Source organism: Euphorbia lathyris, chromosome 7, assembly GCF_963576675.1.
Source record: "Euphorbia lathyris chromosome 7, ddEupLath1.1, whole genome shotgun sequence".
In the NCBI taxonomy this organism is placed as follows: Eukaryota; Viridiplantae; Streptophyta; class Magnoliopsida; order Malpighiales; family Euphorbiaceae; genus Euphorbia; species Euphorbia lathyris.
The window spans coordinates 4,967,637-4,983,726 of NC_088916.1; the positions used below are offsets into that span (position 1 = coordinate 4,967,637).

At 37.1% G+C, this 16,090-nt stretch overlaps 1 protein-coding gene across 5 annotated transcripts; it reads right to left on the reverse strand.

Moving 5' to 3' along the window:
* Positions 1-531: 531 nt before the first annotated feature.
* On the reverse strand, positions 532-14,155 carry LOC136235629 (phosphatidylinositol N-acetylglucosaminyltransferase subunit A). Of its 5 annotated transcripts, none has more exons than XM_066025445.1 (13): positions 14,011-14,155; positions 8,812-8,997; positions 6,743-6,876; positions 5,973-6,545; positions 5,419-5,573; positions 4,927-5,017; positions 4,711-4,827; positions 4,534-4,637; positions 3,944-4,034; positions 3,769-3,864; positions 2,972-3,180; positions 2,412-2,607; positions 532-1,174 (listed from the first exon to the last, which is right to left on the reverse strand). In XM_066025445.1, the coding sequence occupies exons 3-10, from the start codon at positions 6,857-6,859 to the stop codon at positions 3,790-3,792; spliced, it is 1,323 nt and encodes a 440-aa protein (XP_065881517.1). In that variant the 5' UTR covers positions 6,860-6,876; positions 8,812-8,997; positions 14,011-14,155; the 3' UTR covers positions 532-1,174; positions 2,412-2,607; positions 2,972-3,180; positions 3,769-3,789. The 5 variants fall into 5 exon arrangements, with proteins under 5 accessions (XP_065881517.1, XP_065881516.1, XP_065881513.1 ...); XM_066025444.1 differs by having other exon boundaries at positions 2,972-3,200; XM_066025441.1 differs by having other exon boundaries at positions 2,972-3,864.
* Positions 14,156-16,090: the final 1,935 nt, after the last annotated feature.

A 16,090-nucleotide genomic window follows, 5' to 3' on the forward strand; every position in this document is an offset into this window, starting at 1 on the left:
CAATGCATTCTAGCAATGATCCAGTCTGTGTCAATCGCTTCAAATCGTCCATAGGTTCTTCCACTACTAAAAAAAAAAGTCAATTCCCGACGGGTTTTTTCTACTTTAGCGACGGTTTTAACCGTATTAGCGACGGTTTCAAAAACCACCGCCAAAAGTGTTGACAATTCCAGCGTTGCTATTTTTACCAACGGTTTTAATAGGGCGGTGTAAGGTTTTTAATAGGGACGCTATCCTAATGGCGGTTTAAACCGCCTCTAGAATCGATTTTCACAAAAAGAAAAAAAAAAACAAATTTACCGACAGAAAATGGGCGGTAAACTATTCTAAAAACTCAATACAGGATTGAAAAATTTACCGACGCAATATTTGGTCGCTAAATCTCTGTTTAGTAATGCCATAAAATTTGTTTTTTTGGACTATATCTAACTGTAGCAACCTGTTATAACCACATACATCATGCCATTCCAATCCAATTTTACAATAAACCGCACTAATATTGTCAATATTGAAACTAAAAATAACAAGATCTAAAATAAAAAATAACTAAAGTTTAAATATGTCACCAACATAATCATAAAGGACGGCCCGGTGCAGCATTACACGTCCCCGCTAAGTGAGGGTCCGGGGAGGGGTCCCACCACAAGGGTGTACTGGGGGCAAGCCTTCCCTTGCCAACTTTTTTGGCAAGAGGCCGCTCCTAAGACTCGAACCGGTGACCTTCTTGCGCCAAGGCTCGCCCTCTACCAACATAATCATAAATGAACCTAAAATTAAATCACTTGATCAACAATTGAACTTCTTCATGTAAATAAAGACAATGAGTTATGCATATCTCCTTTGAAGCATGTACTGAATCCTTCATTTGTCTCCCTATTTTTCCTTTCCTCTCCTCTTTACTAGTCTTGCACAAAAATATTAAGAAAAAACTGAAGTAATGCTACCAGAAGATCCGAAGCAAAACAAATGTTAAAGAAATTACAGTAGCAGAAACGTCTGGAATCAAAGACGTGACTGAGGCCAGGCTCAGGGGTCAGCGCCTCTGTGTGCGTCAGGCGGGCGATGTCAGCCAGGGGTGCGCCTGCCTTGGTTAGAGGTAGTCTTAACACATACAGTGTCATTACGGATGCCTTAGCATTGTTTTCCAGAAGAGACTGTAGCTGATATAATTTCCCTAAGAGATACATAGAGCTGAATCAAAGGAGAAAAACACTTGAAAAAACAAATAAAAAGAGCGTTCCAAATACAAGTAACTCAACAACATTTTACACATATCAAGTAAAACTAATTTAGTTTAAGCATGAGAATTGGCCGCCATCTTGACCACTAGAGGTAGACCTGGCAATTATCTTGTTTCATATCAAAATCGTGTTATCTCATATTTATGTTCCATATGGTTTTATATGTTATAAATGCTAGAAAAATGATTTTCGTATCAATCGTGTCGTGTCGTGTCAGTCGGGTTGGCTCTGTAATCGTGTTTTCGTGTCAGAAATTGCCACCTCTAACTAGAGGATTCTGAACAATATGCACCCTATCAGACCAAACAATCTCCCCAAACACATATCTATTCATTCCAATAATATTATCCATGCCCTTAACTGTAACATGGAAACTTGTTGAATTTCAACTTCATGGGCTCAACAACAACAACAACAACAACAAAGCCTTAGTCCCGAAATGATTCGGGATCGGCTAACATGAACCATCATATAAAACCGTGAAAATCAAGTCGTGTCAGCGACACAGATTCGCTCCCTCCACTCCGTCCTATCCACTACCATATTTTCCTCAATTCCCAATAAACTCATATCACTCTCGATCACCCTCCTCCAAGTTTGCTTAGGTCTTCCCCTACCCCTCACCACTACATCCCTTTGGTTCTCCTAACCGGCGCTCAACCTTGACAGATATTCCACCTTAACTCTATATACACATGAATTTCCCACATTTTTCAATCTTCTACTAAATTTCAGTGTCTGAGAGGTTAGGGATTGTGATGGATGGGTAATTTAAGTTTAGCAAACTTGTTGTGTTTGCTGATGGGCACTTGTATGGCTCTTCAACAAATATTGATATTTGGGTTTTGATTATACCCAACTGAACACAGAAAATTAAGGTAATCTGTGCCGCTTAAATCATAAACCAATCCTGGTTCTATTGCACGCTCAAGCCAGATGTGCCCTGAATGGATTTGCCTTATCAAGAGATTCAGTAGCAATTGGTTTTCTGATATTGCTTCTACTTTTTGCTGAAACCTCACAAACATCGTGTTACATTTGGTGTAATTTCTTTACAAGTTTGGATGACATAAAAATATGAAAGTTTTAACTGGTTTTCTTACATAATAATTATAATTTTATTACCAAAATGACATGTAAAAACATGAGAAATTGAGTAGAAGATAATACCTGAAGTCATGATTGCAGACTTAATAGCAGCTGGATGGTTTGATGAGACCAACAATGCCAGCAACGTGAGGGCATGACATTGAAGTCCCTGATAATATATTGAATGGAAGATGTCGTTTATCTATGCCTATAAAAGAAGGCCCTGATGCTTCTGTAAAATCCAGGCGAAGTAATACCTGGCTGAGAAATTGGTGACCTGAGAACCACAAGAAGCATCTTAATTTGTGAGTTTTTTCTATGGAATTAAGAGTGAGATAGAGTATGATTCCCACGAAAATCAACAACATTATAGAATTTAGAACCATGACAACATTTGCTGGAAAGTCTAAGGGATTCAATTGATGCTAAACAAATAAAAAAGCAGAAACAGAACAGTATTAATTTCGCCATAGTCATGTTTCCCGGAAGAGACTATAGCGGATATAATTTACCTAAGAGATATTCTGGAAGATTGTACTTGGGCAGATTTGGGTTAAAACATATAGGCATAGCATCAAAATTTTCAAATATCAAAATACGAAATGTGGAAGCAGAAATAAAAAAATTGAGCATATGCATACCTAGCAGTTACTCCTGGAGTAGTGAGAATTTAGAAAAGGAACTGAAACTCGGATCTATGGAAACACCGTTCTCCCTTCTTCTTAGCTAACTAGACTCGCGCCCACTCCATTGCGGATGAAGACTTAAAGGTGGAATCCAATCTCTGCAGCTCGATGTTGTCTCTCACTTCATCATCTCTAAGTTTTGATACGGAGATTGGATTTGATTTCTAAGTGGATTCCATAGAGGCTATTACATCCGTATAGAAGAATAAGAGAACGCAGAAAAGTGGAAGGCGTGTTAACGTATTGTGTTACTGTCCTGCCCTAATCTCACAAGTCATGGACTTTGGGCTTTTTTTAAGTTAGCCCATGAAACACTTTATAAAGGTTTCTAGATATTTTCATTGATAAGCATCCAAAGGACAACGTACAAAATATATGACCGTCACACCAAAACGAAAAATGATGACAGCATGACAGACCACATGTCATATAAGTTGTAACTAATCTTTAGGGAAAATGTTAATACAAAACGTAGGACAAAAATAATAAAACGACAGCTGCTAATTTTTCCACATAACAGAAGATTATAAGGGGGCGGCCCGGTGCACTACGCGTCCCCGCTGAGCGAGGGTCCGGGAAGGGGTCCCACCACAAGGGTGTACTGGGAGCAAGCCTTCCCCTACCAATTTATTTGGCAAGAGGCCGCTCCTAAGACTCGAACCCGTGACCTCTTGATCACACGACAACAACGTTTACTGTTGCGCCAAGGCTCGCCCTCTAAGGAAGTAAACATTGCGAAATCTGACACCTACTCTTTCAAGGTAAAAGAGAGATCATCCTGACTGGCTCTGTGTTTCTTCGCCATTAGGATAAGCTGATTCGGGCACCTCCTCGATATCCTCTACCGGCTAATGGAATATGAAAATGCAGAGATATGAGATTCAAGATGCTCTAAAACACCTAAAAGGATGTACAAAGAGATCTTACCTGCCATAACTGCACTAGATGCAATAGCAGAAAATCAATGATCATAACTACGCAAAAAAGCTTCCCTGCCCAAGCTCCACAAGAGAGGTACCTACATAAATAAATAACGTTGTCACCAACCATTCAAACTGCTTCATTTATAATACTCCCTCCGTTTCATATTACATGACTTTTTAGAGAGTTATACAGAAATTAAGGATATTAGAAAAAAGACATTGTTGTCCCTTATTTATTGATTCCAATATTTATTTATTCTATAATAAGTCCATTATGCTCATTAATTTTCGTAAACCCACGTTTTATAGCAGAAAAAATGATGATTTAACGTGTGCTGATCATATAAAACGACATGTAATATGAAACAAAAAAGAATCTCTAGAAAGACATGTAATATGAAACGGAGGTAGTATATATATATATATATAGGCAGCACAATCACACCAGTTTGGTTGCATTAAGCTTCAATAAATGACACTCTTTTAATAAGAAACTTTATGATCAAAATACTCAAGTTTGGATCATCTGATCTGATTATGGACCCAAAAAAAAAAAAGACCATCATATGACAAACATTGGATCTTATAATTTACCTCGAAACCCGTTCTAAAAAAAATTGATTGGGGCATTTCAATGCACGATCGTAGACTATCTCTGTTCTTTTGGCCACATCATGCCAACTATAGAGTTTCTTCATCTATCAGAAAATGTGAAATCAGATATCTGGGAAAAGCAATATGCTTATATGAAATTCACTTCACTTCACTTACACGATCATGCATAACTCGTGGGTCAATTTTTGGAAGTAGCGAAATTGCTTTCCTAATTGCTTGTACCATATCACCAGGATCTGGTTCTGCAAGTACAATCATGTCATCTGGTAGAACCTACACTACACAGAGAAAGAGAGTTTCCAGAATCTCATTAGCAAAACATTTAAAAGCAATAAACATAATTAACCATATTAATCAATGAAAGATGCCTACCTCAGGGACACCTCCTACACGTGTACTGACTGTCAGTAATCCACAGCTAGCAGCCTCTAATATTGCTATGCAGAATGCTTCTGTTAAAGAACTGTCATAAAGTGTGCAAAAGAAAAATAAGATATAAATAATTTTATTGTAAGCATTAATCCATTTTATTCACCTTTTACGTATTAATTACATGCGAGTTTCAATCAATTTGAGCATGTGCCTCAGTGTGTGAGTCAGATTCAGATATTTTGCAGTTGTTAACACAACAAACATTTCAAAAGTTTCTGCTCCCATACATGCTATAGTTCTTAAACAATACAATATTTGCAGTGGTAATTGAAGGGGACTCGTTAATTCTCAAAATTTTCACAGTAATATTTTATTGATTGTAGTGTTGTTGCCATTACAATGCTTAAGATCGAACTTCACTATATTGCAGAGGAAAAGAAACAGAATACAAGTAATTATTTCCATACATTTGATAACAAAAGAGCTTGTTACCTATTCAAAAATATATGGCCAGAAATCAGGACAGACCGTACAAGAGCATGGGGCACAGCACCTAACATTTCAACTCGATCTTGAAGAGAATGCTTTTCCCTCATCTCCTCCAGTCGCACCCGTTTCGGTCCATCACCACCAACAACAAAACGTACCTTAACAAAAATTCACAAATGGAACTATTTATTGACAGGTTCAATGTAATAATAAACATTTGTGACCTGAATTAACCTATCAAGTAACCAGAGCCCACCATGCACTGAACAGTATAACATGGACAAAAACTTAGAATCACTGGAAAAAGGCCAATCCAATAAGGAAATGCCTGATGAAAAGGTAGGGAACCTCGACTACGAGAGCCCTGGTTTGTCTGCTAAGGTAGGGTGGGGCGACTATTGGAATAGGAGAGAAACTTCATTTTAGCTCTTAACGTTCCAATTTGAACTAAATAAATAAAAATGAAAACAAAAATGTTTCATTAAGATAAGGTTCCAAGAGAATAAAGTGGCACAAACAACAAAGAATAAAAAGAAACTGGGGACTAAAAAACTCACATTTGGATACAAATGGCAAACTTCTGGAATGACTTCAACAAGCAAGTCTGCACCCTTTCTGTAAACCAATCTGCTTATTATGACAATGACAATTTTGTCCCCAATAGGTCTCCCTGGGGCAGGCTTAAACACAGCAGTGTCCACAGCATTTGGTATTACGTAAACCTTTTCTGCAGGTAGACCTGATCGTAACACTGTGTTTTCCTTGCTAGTATGGGAAACACATATAGCCTGGGTCACATCTGCTAAAGTAAACTGCAATACCTTGTTCATGTGGATGCTTCCAACATCAGCAAAACCATACAGTGAATGATCAGTAAACACAACCTTATAACCCATAGTGCGTGCATGCATCAGAGCTTCATGGCAAAGAGTTGAGAAGGCTTGATGTCCATGCACCAATGATATCTTTTCTCGAATAAGAATAGTCCTTATAATTGGAAGTGTTCCATAAAAAGTTGGTAACGTGTTCTGCATAACAAATGGTCTCCAAGGTACATAGTAAACCTTAAGACCCCCAGTCATGTATCGGACTCCAGAGCGATTACCATAAGCATGAGTCATAACGACCACCTGGGAATCATGCCTTAAATAGTTTAAGCAATTAACTCGTATCTAAACTCAAAAGGAAATTAAATATGATACTGCTCCACACGGACAGGAAGAGTGACACCAATTTTTTTTTTGAAGGAAAGGTAATACAAAATCCAGATTGTAAGACAATATTGAAGGCTATTGCCAAATTTAGATAGAGTTTCATGACACTATACCTTGTGACCAAGCTTCAACAAGCACTGCGATAGGTAATAAATGTGGTTTTCCACACCACCAAAGTTGGGATAGAAAAAATCAGAAACCATCAAGATTCTGTGCTTCTGCTCAGCCATCAAGGCAAATCAATCACCTGCATCATCAAGCATGGTTATCAAATGAGAAATTCAGCTGTGTTTTAAGCAAAGAAACTTAAGTGTCATTTGGTAGAACAGTTGTGCTACTTTTGGGCAATTACCCTTTTTCCTTTTCCAAATTGCTTTTTCTCCAACAACGGTCTTCAAAAAAGCAGCCCTAGAACAGCTCAGAATACTTTCTAATTTCTATTGGAAAAGAATCTAAGGGCTCTTTTCTCCCAAAAATTTGAAAGAACTCAAAACCAATTCACAATTTGTGGAAGATGTAAATACCTAGGGAAATAATAATACAAATTGATCCAAAAATACTGTAAGTTGAACAGATAAAAGCTCAATAAATTGCATCTAACCTCTAGATCAACAAGGACAGTGTAAAGCAAATAAAAGATCAACGGTAAATCTGAATAATAATGTGGAAAGGGAAAGAAGAAGAAAAAAGGGTATATCAATGAAGTTAATTAAATTAAAGGGATATAGGTTAATTATATACTCTCATCATACAAAATGACAGGGGAAGGCTTGCCAAATAAATTGGCAGGGGAAGGCTTGCCCCCAGTACACCCTTGTGGTGGGACCCCTCCCCGGACCCTCGCTCAGCGGGGACGCGTAGTGCGACCGGGCCGCCCTTTATCATACAAAATGGCTCAATTTTTATTGTGCTTCACGGGAAAAAAATAAAATATATATGGGATAGTTTTAATTGACCACATGCTAGATCATAATAAAATTATTCTTGAACCTTGATTATTATCAAAGATTAATATAAGATCTATGATTGAGACTTAACTACCAGCTTGAACTTTTAGTTCAATTGGTTCCATGACATGGTATCAGAGCCTCTTGATTAATGCTCAATAATAGCCTTTATTATAAGGATAAGATCTAAATATACCTCTATTGACAATCTCATTTATTTATGGAATTTCAACATATAACAAGATGACATGTGTCATTTCAAGCACATGAGTGATTCATGGCGGTCGGGAGTATAATGACACTTCCATGCCCTTTCTAATTCTGTTTATATTTGTCAAGAAATCATTTGAACCAAAAGGTTAAGCTCATAGTTAAGGGTCATACTAGCTTTACATTATAATATCTGATACAACTCTAGAAGTGAATGCCCTCATATTTAAAGCGTGTACAACATAAGCTAATTTTGCTTTATGTTGAAAGTCCATCGACAAATGTGTTGAATAACGAAGCTAAATAAAACAGAATAATAACACACTGTAACAGTCTCAAATCCAAATGGCAGTACTATACACAAGTCATAACACACAATTACCCAAAATAACACTTTTTATTCCCCTGAAACTATGAAAAAAACATTAGAAAAGATGAGCAGGGTACTAATCTACACGCTCGAGTCGTTATATTATTTTTCTTGTTTTGACTTCATAAATCAAACGTGTAACTTAATTCTCTAACTAATTTTATAAATTGATATACATGCCAACATAATGAAGCAAGCAATCTTTGTGTTTGATTATTATATTGTTACCAGATGCAATTACTACCGAAGTCATTCAATAACAAGACAAACAAGGCCAACAGTAGCAAAAGTATAAATAAACAGCTCACAGCCTCACAAGACCTTTTATCTCTTTTTCTTTTTTTTTAAAGAAACGACGTCCTTCCACTGTCGTTAACTGGTTAACTGAATGAAGTCGTTCCGTAAACAAAACGGGGATTCCCCAGTCCCTGCCAGCTAAATGGGGACAAAAACTGTCCCGTCCCCGCCCCACGGGATCCCCGTTTACCCATTTAGTACAAAATTATCGATTATCAACTATGAATATATGAATGTCAAACAGAAGAAACCATTTCAAACAGACAAACTTTCTGCTAACCAGGAAAAAATAAATAAAAAGCAACAAACACAGAGTTTAGAATTTCAAATATAAAACTTTAGACTTTAGAAAACTTACCCTATTTTGTGCAGAAGAGGTGGAGATCGAGAGGTGGAGGAGGTGGAGGCGACGGTGGAGAAGCCGCTCCCTGTTTCCGGCGCCGTGAGAAGTGGACTGACTGGAGATACGAACGGCGGTGTGCGAGGTGGTGGTGCGAGGTGGAGGTGGAGGTGGCGATGGAGTGGAGTGGGTGGAGATAAATCCCTAGAAAATAAGGAAGGAAGCAGAGAATGGGTAAATTGCAGGAGATACGATTAGTGAATGGTTAACAAAAGAAAAGATTCTATTTTATCAATTGTTCTAAAATTCTAATATTTTAAAATTCTAATATTTTAAAATTCTAATATTTTAAAATTCTAATATTTCTTACTTAATTAGTGAATGATTAACAAGAATGAGTCCAGATGGTTAAGATGTTTGATGGTGTTTCAATTGGTTAGAGGTTCAATAAAAGTGATTCTTCAACTATAAGTTTAAGCTTTAGGTCAATTTGTTCATTGACATAGTATCAGAGCCACTTAAATTAAGTGGCCGAAGGTTTGAATCTTGACAATCTGATGGAGTTTCAACATATAGCAAAACAGAGTTATGTTGTATATACTTCAAACTTAGAGGGCATTCACGTAATGTTGTGTCAAAGATAATAATAGAAGTTATTCTTGAACCTTAACTATAAGTTTGCGCTTTTGATTAAATTGCTTCCTTGAGAAAGAGAATGCGAAACCACTCATCTTATGAGTGATTGTCGACGGTCGGGAGTATAATGGCACCTTCGTGCCGTCTCTACCTCTACTTACATTTGTCATGAAACTATTTGAACTAAAAGGTCAAATTGATAGTTTTGTCCAATTATACTTTTTATTATAAAACTCCGCCTGTGAGGGTCACTTGGTGGCCTTTACAGCCGGTCCCAAGCCCGGACAAAGGAGGAGGGTTGCGGTAGGTTTGTGGCGGCCAGCGTAAAACTTAGCCACATCTTATGACATGAACCATAATATAAATACCGTTGGGGCGTTCCCTACTCAGCGACGCGCTGCACTTCCTAGACCCGGGTGTAGTGATAAATGTGCAAGGGTTGCTAGGTCGTCGCCCCGAAGCGGCGCGCCACCCCAGGACCCGGGGGTGGTGTCAAATATGCAAGGGTTGCGGGTAAATAAGCTAGTCCACGGTAATGGTAGGGGTAGGGGTAAGGGTAGTAGGTTACGCTTTGGGACATGGAACATAGGTTCTTTGACAGGAAGATTAGCTGAAATTGTAGATGTTATGAAGAGGAGGAGAATAAATATATTATGCCTACAAGAAACCAAGTGGGTTGGAGCCAAGGCTAGAGAGATAGCTCCTTGGGGTTATAAGCTTTGGTACTCAGGAAAGGATAAGGGTAGAAATGGAGTAGGTATTCTTATTGATAGGGAGTATATTGATGAGGTAGTAGCGGTGTCTAGGAAGAGCGATAGAATTATGAGTGTTAAGCTAGTGATAGGGGATGAGGTTGTGAATGTCATTAGTGCATATGCGCCACAAATAGGATTAGATGTGTCTATAAGACAAGCTTTTTGGGATGACTTAGAGGAAGTGGTGCAACAGGTTCCTAGGGATGAAAAAATGGTACTAGGGGGTGATCTCAATGGACACGTGGGTTCTAGGCGAGATGGGTTTGAGAGTGTTCATGGAGGGTATGGTTTTGGAGATAAGAATGAAGCAGGAAATGATATTTTGGAATTCGCATCAGCCTATGACTTGAGTATCATGAACACATGGTTTATGAAGAGAACATCCCACTTAGTGACTTATCGGAGTGGCGGTAATGCGAGCCAAATTGACTTCTTCTTAGTAAGGAGTGCTTGGAGAAAGAGTTATATTGATTGTAAGGTGATCCCTGGTGAGAGTACGACAACCCAACATAGAGTAGTGGTGCTAGATTTTCGAAGTAGGAAATGTATAAGAAAACAAACACCTCAAGTAGAGACTAAGATTAAGTGGTGGAAATTGCAAGGGGAGAATCAACAAAAATTTGTGGATGAGATGACCAAAAAAGATATTTGGACTTGCAATATGGATTCAGATATAGATTCGATATGGAATAAGATGGAGCATAGTATAAGGGAAGTAGCGAAGGAAGTTCTAGGGGAATCTAAAGGTAGCATGCCACCGGGTAAGGACACATCTTGGTGGACAGAAGAAGTACGACAAGCAGTAAAGAGTAAGAGAGAATCCTATAAACTATTGGGGAAATGTAGGAGTGACGAGAACTACGAAAAATACAAAGAGGCTAAAAGGGAAGTAAAGAAGGTCATACGAGATGCTAGAGCAAAGGTGAATCGGGATCTGTATACAAGATTGGATACGAAAGAAGGGGAAAGAGACATATATAGAATTGCTCGGATGAGAGATAGGAAGACGCGAGATCTCGGAAAAGTTAAATGTGTGAAGGATGTGGACCAGAAAGTCCTAGTTGGAGATAAAGATATCAAGGAACGATGGAGGTCCTATTTTGATGACTTATTTAATGGAGATCGCCAACAAGATGTTGGAGATATAAGTATCCATCACGATATGATAAATCATGAATGCCTGCGGAGAATTCAAAAGGGTGAAGTCAAAATGGCATTAAGTAAGATGAAGGTGAAGAAAGCAGTAGGACCTGATGGCATCCCTATTGAGATTTGGAGATGTTTGGGAGAAAGAGGAATCGAATGGTTGACGACGTTCTTCAACAAAATTTGGAGAAACAATAAGATGCCATCAGAATGGAGGAAAAATACCTTAATCCCTTTGTATAAGAACAAAGGCGATGTCCAAGATTGTGCCAACTATCGGGGAATCAAATTAATGAGTCACACTATGAAACTTTGGGAGCGAGTGATTGAACAAAGGCTAAGGAGGACGGTGAAGATCTCGAAAAAGGAAGATCAACTATGGAAGCCATCCATCTAATGAGACAATTAATGGAGCACTATCGAAATAAGAAGAAAGACTTGCATATGGTTTTCATTGACTTGGACAAAGCATATGATAAGGTACCAAGGGAAGTACTTTGGTGGGCCTTGATAAGGAAAGGCATTTCGCGGAAATATATTGACATCATAAAGGACATGTATGAGGGAGTATGCACGAGTGTACGTACTAGTGTTGGGAAGACTGAAGAGTTTCCTATTACGATTGGAGTGCATCAAGGTTCCGCACTAAGCCCATTTCTTTTTGCCATCGTTATGGATGAACTAACAAGTTCACTTCAAGATGGTATACCATGGTGCATGCTGTTTGCAGATGATATTGTGTTGGTTGATGAGACGAAAGAAGGAGTGGAGATGAAGTTGGAACTATGGAGGCAAACTCTAGAATCTAGAGGCTTTAAGTTGAGTCGAAGTAAGACAGAATATTTGGAGTGTAAGTTTAGCGGCCGTAGGAGTAGGGATGCAGGGACAATCACCCTAGATGGGAGAGTTGTTCAGGCCTCGGATTGCTTCCGGTATTTAGGATCTATTATCCAAACGGATGGAGAAGTAGATGGAGATGTTGCTCATAGGATTAAAGCTGGTTGGTCGAAGTGGAAGAGTGCTACGGGTTTCCTTTGTGATCCCGGCATGCCTAATAGATTGAAGGGAAAATTCTACCGGACGGCAATTAGACCAGCATTGTTATATGGTACGGAGTGTTGGACAGTGAAACACTGCCACATCCATAAGATGTCGGTGGCGGAGATGCGTATGTTGAGATGGATGTGTGGTCACACGAGAAATGACCGGGTGCGTAATGAAATAATTAGGACAAAAGTAGGGGTCACATCTATTGAGAATAAAATGAGAGAAAACCCACTAAGGTGGTTTGGCCATGTGAGACGTAGAGCGCTTGATGCGCCGGTTAGGAGAACCGAAGAGTGGCAAAGGGATGTAGTGGTGAGGGGTAGGGGAAGACCTAAGTGAACTTGGAGGAGGGTGATCGAGAGTGATATGAGTTTATTGGGAATTGAGGAAAATATGGTAGTGGATAGGACGGAGTGGAGGGAGCGAATCTGTGTCGCTGACACGACTTGATTTTCACGGTTTTATATGATGGTTCATGTTAGCCGACCCCGAATCATTTCGGGACTAAGGCTTTGTTGTTGTTGTTGTTGTTATACTTTTTATTATAAGTTCAAGTTTATTATTAAAGCCCAATAATCGCTTTTATTATAATATATGATACAGCCCTACAAACGGATGCTCATTAGACTTGAAACATATACAACACAACAAGTCCACCTCATCATGTATTGAAATTTAATCAATAAATAAGGTTGTCATACTATGATACTATGTCAATGATAGTTAATGCCAGTGGCGGAACCAGGATTCCAATTGACCCGGGGCTCAATATTTAATAACAAAATTTTTAAAACGTCAATAAAAATATATCCAAAAATCTAAAACCACTCAAGCAAAGAACTTCATATGCCAAAACAAAATTGAAGCTGCCTAGCTCATAATGCATATCAGCATAAGAAAAAAAACTGCAGAAACAGTGAACCATATGCAAAATTACATATTTGAAATTCATTTAACAAATTCCGATCATTATTAACTAGTAGAGTGGAACTAACATCCCCAAATCTATGAAACACTTTATTCATATTAAACCAAAGAGGCCACAATAAAACCAGTACCACAGAAAATTCAAGCTTACTGCACAATCTGAATTTTCAACCAAACCTTCTACAATCTTAATTTCTCAAACTTATGGAACTTTAAAGATTAATCAAGAGGTAATAAAGTCAACTATCCAGTTACAATAAAGTGAACTATCATGTTTTACACTTAATTGGGTTGCAGAGAATTTGCAACAATCAATTCAATGAAGAAGCTCCACTCATGATCATGCCTGGATGGTCCTAAAACCACATAATCATAATGTTGAAGGATTAAATATTAATCACTAAAAGAAGGCCAAACCGAACCAGACTCAACCAAATATTAATAGAATCAACCAAAATGAAAAGGGCCAATATCTCCGGTTCTAAGAGACCAGCGACTTCATCGACAACGGTCAAGCAAGATGAAACCCATCCACTTCCAGTTTCCGATTAGCCAATTAGGGGAATTAGAGCATTCAATTAAAATTAAAATTCCAATTCTAGTTTAGTTTTAGCAGTCTTTCATTTGAAATTAGGGGGAAAAGCAGTCTTCAATTGAAATTCCAATTTCCAAAGCTAGGTTATAAACTTGAATTGAAATTACTAACCTAGCTGGAGATTATTCCGATTTCCGACCAAAAACATATGTGGTAGGAGGAGCGGCAGCAGCGGTGGAGGCTGACCGGAGAGAAACTATTTTCCTAAAGCAGGGAAGAAGCGTAGAAAACGATCAGCAAAATGATTTCAATTGAAATTAGGTTAGCAATATAATCTGTCTTTTTTCTTCCAATTCCTTTATACTATACGAAGTCGTTTCACTCATTAAGTGAAACGAGTGAAGCGACGCGGTTTTGAATTAAGGAATTTAAAAAAAAAACAGAAATTAAAACATATAATATGAGGGGCTAGGGTTTGAAGCTTCTACAAAATTTCCATGGAAACTAATAATTTTTTTTAGATTTTCGGATGCTACCCGGGGCTGGAGCCCCTGCTAGCCCCCCTCTCGTTCCGCCACTCAATCAGTGATAGATCCATGATCCACTGATAAATGGTGTCTGTGGTGATGTTTCCCATCTCACTTTCACTCATATTTAAAAACCATCCCGAGCCCCGATCATTTTGATTTTGGTACATTGTTCCGATCTGAGTTAGCCATGAACAAAAAACTCGGTTAATATAGCCTTATTCATTTCATCTCTTTTTGTTTCAATAAGATAAAATCCACACTATTGGTAATTACTATAGTAATTTATCAAATAGTTTTCAATTATTATATTAGAAATATTAATTATTTCTAATTTTTTTAGTATTTGATTTTATGGATTTTTTTTCCTTCATCTTCTTCACCAATATGTATTGGATCTGGGTGTTACTTACGGAAATAAATGTCTATTAATTAATGTGCATTATTTATTTTTATTTAAGAAAAATTAATGTACATTATTTTTTGTGGAAAGAATGTACATTATTTTAAATATGGGTAATTGTGAATTATATATCTAATAGCAACATAATATATATTTACAGTTATATATTGAATTATACCTTGTAACTAATGGTGAAATCATATAAAAAAACAAAGTACATATATACTGAATTGATGCATCAGATACTTTTAGAACTATATATATATATATATATGAAATGTTTGATGCTATGTTTATGGGGCAAAGTATATCCGTGAACATATTTTTATTATTAAATTTTAAAATCGAATATTATGATCCATAAACTTTTTTTGTACTAATATAATGACTATTTTTAATTCTCGATCAAGTTAAAATGATATGTATTGAACTCCAACTAGAAAAGTCCAAAGTTGTTAACAATCACGGTTTTGATGGAATCATGATTTCTGATTTTTCAATCACCATTGTTAGAGTTTCTCTCTTTAAACAACTGTTTTCGTTATTCTAACCAAACAGTACCTGAATGACTCAAAACCAAAAAGTTCAAGAATTAGAGTTACTTAGAATATTATTTTCACTAACTTTATAATAGAGGGCTACCTGCTATTGGAGTGGTCGTCTTGCTCTTACTTTTATTATTGAACTTCAAAGTCGAAGATATTATGGTCATGCACTTTATAAATGACTATTTTTTATTGTTGATCAAGTCAAAATGACCCATGACGGTCTTAAAATGAATAAGTCCACGCTTTAAACTTGTTAACAACCATATTTCCCATGAGACCACGATTTTCGATTTTCCAATCACTATTGTTAGAGTTTTCTCTGGTTAATCTCTGCTAAACAAACAATATTTAAATGAACTCAAAATAAAAAAAAGTTCAAGAATTAAAGTTGCTTAGAATATCATTTTCACTAGCTTTGAAACGGAGAGTTACCTGCTATTGAAGTGGTCGTCTTGCTCAACGGTAAAAATGACCATAATACTAGTGCAATACAAAGTTCAAGAGCTATAAGATCTTGTTTTAAAATTCAAGGATTATAATGAAAGTAATAGTAAAGATTCAACGTTGTAAATTTCCATTTTTACTAGTTTATATTAGCTTTGGAATTGTAAGGGAAAATTGCACAGAAATTCATCTTTTAAAAACTATTTACAATTATGTCAAGTCATAATTTTAGATTACTAGTAAAATTAGTACTTTTAATATATTTTAAAGATTGAAATTTATAAATTAGAAGTCTAGAATATATTTTTTAGGGTTTATGATTTATGAAT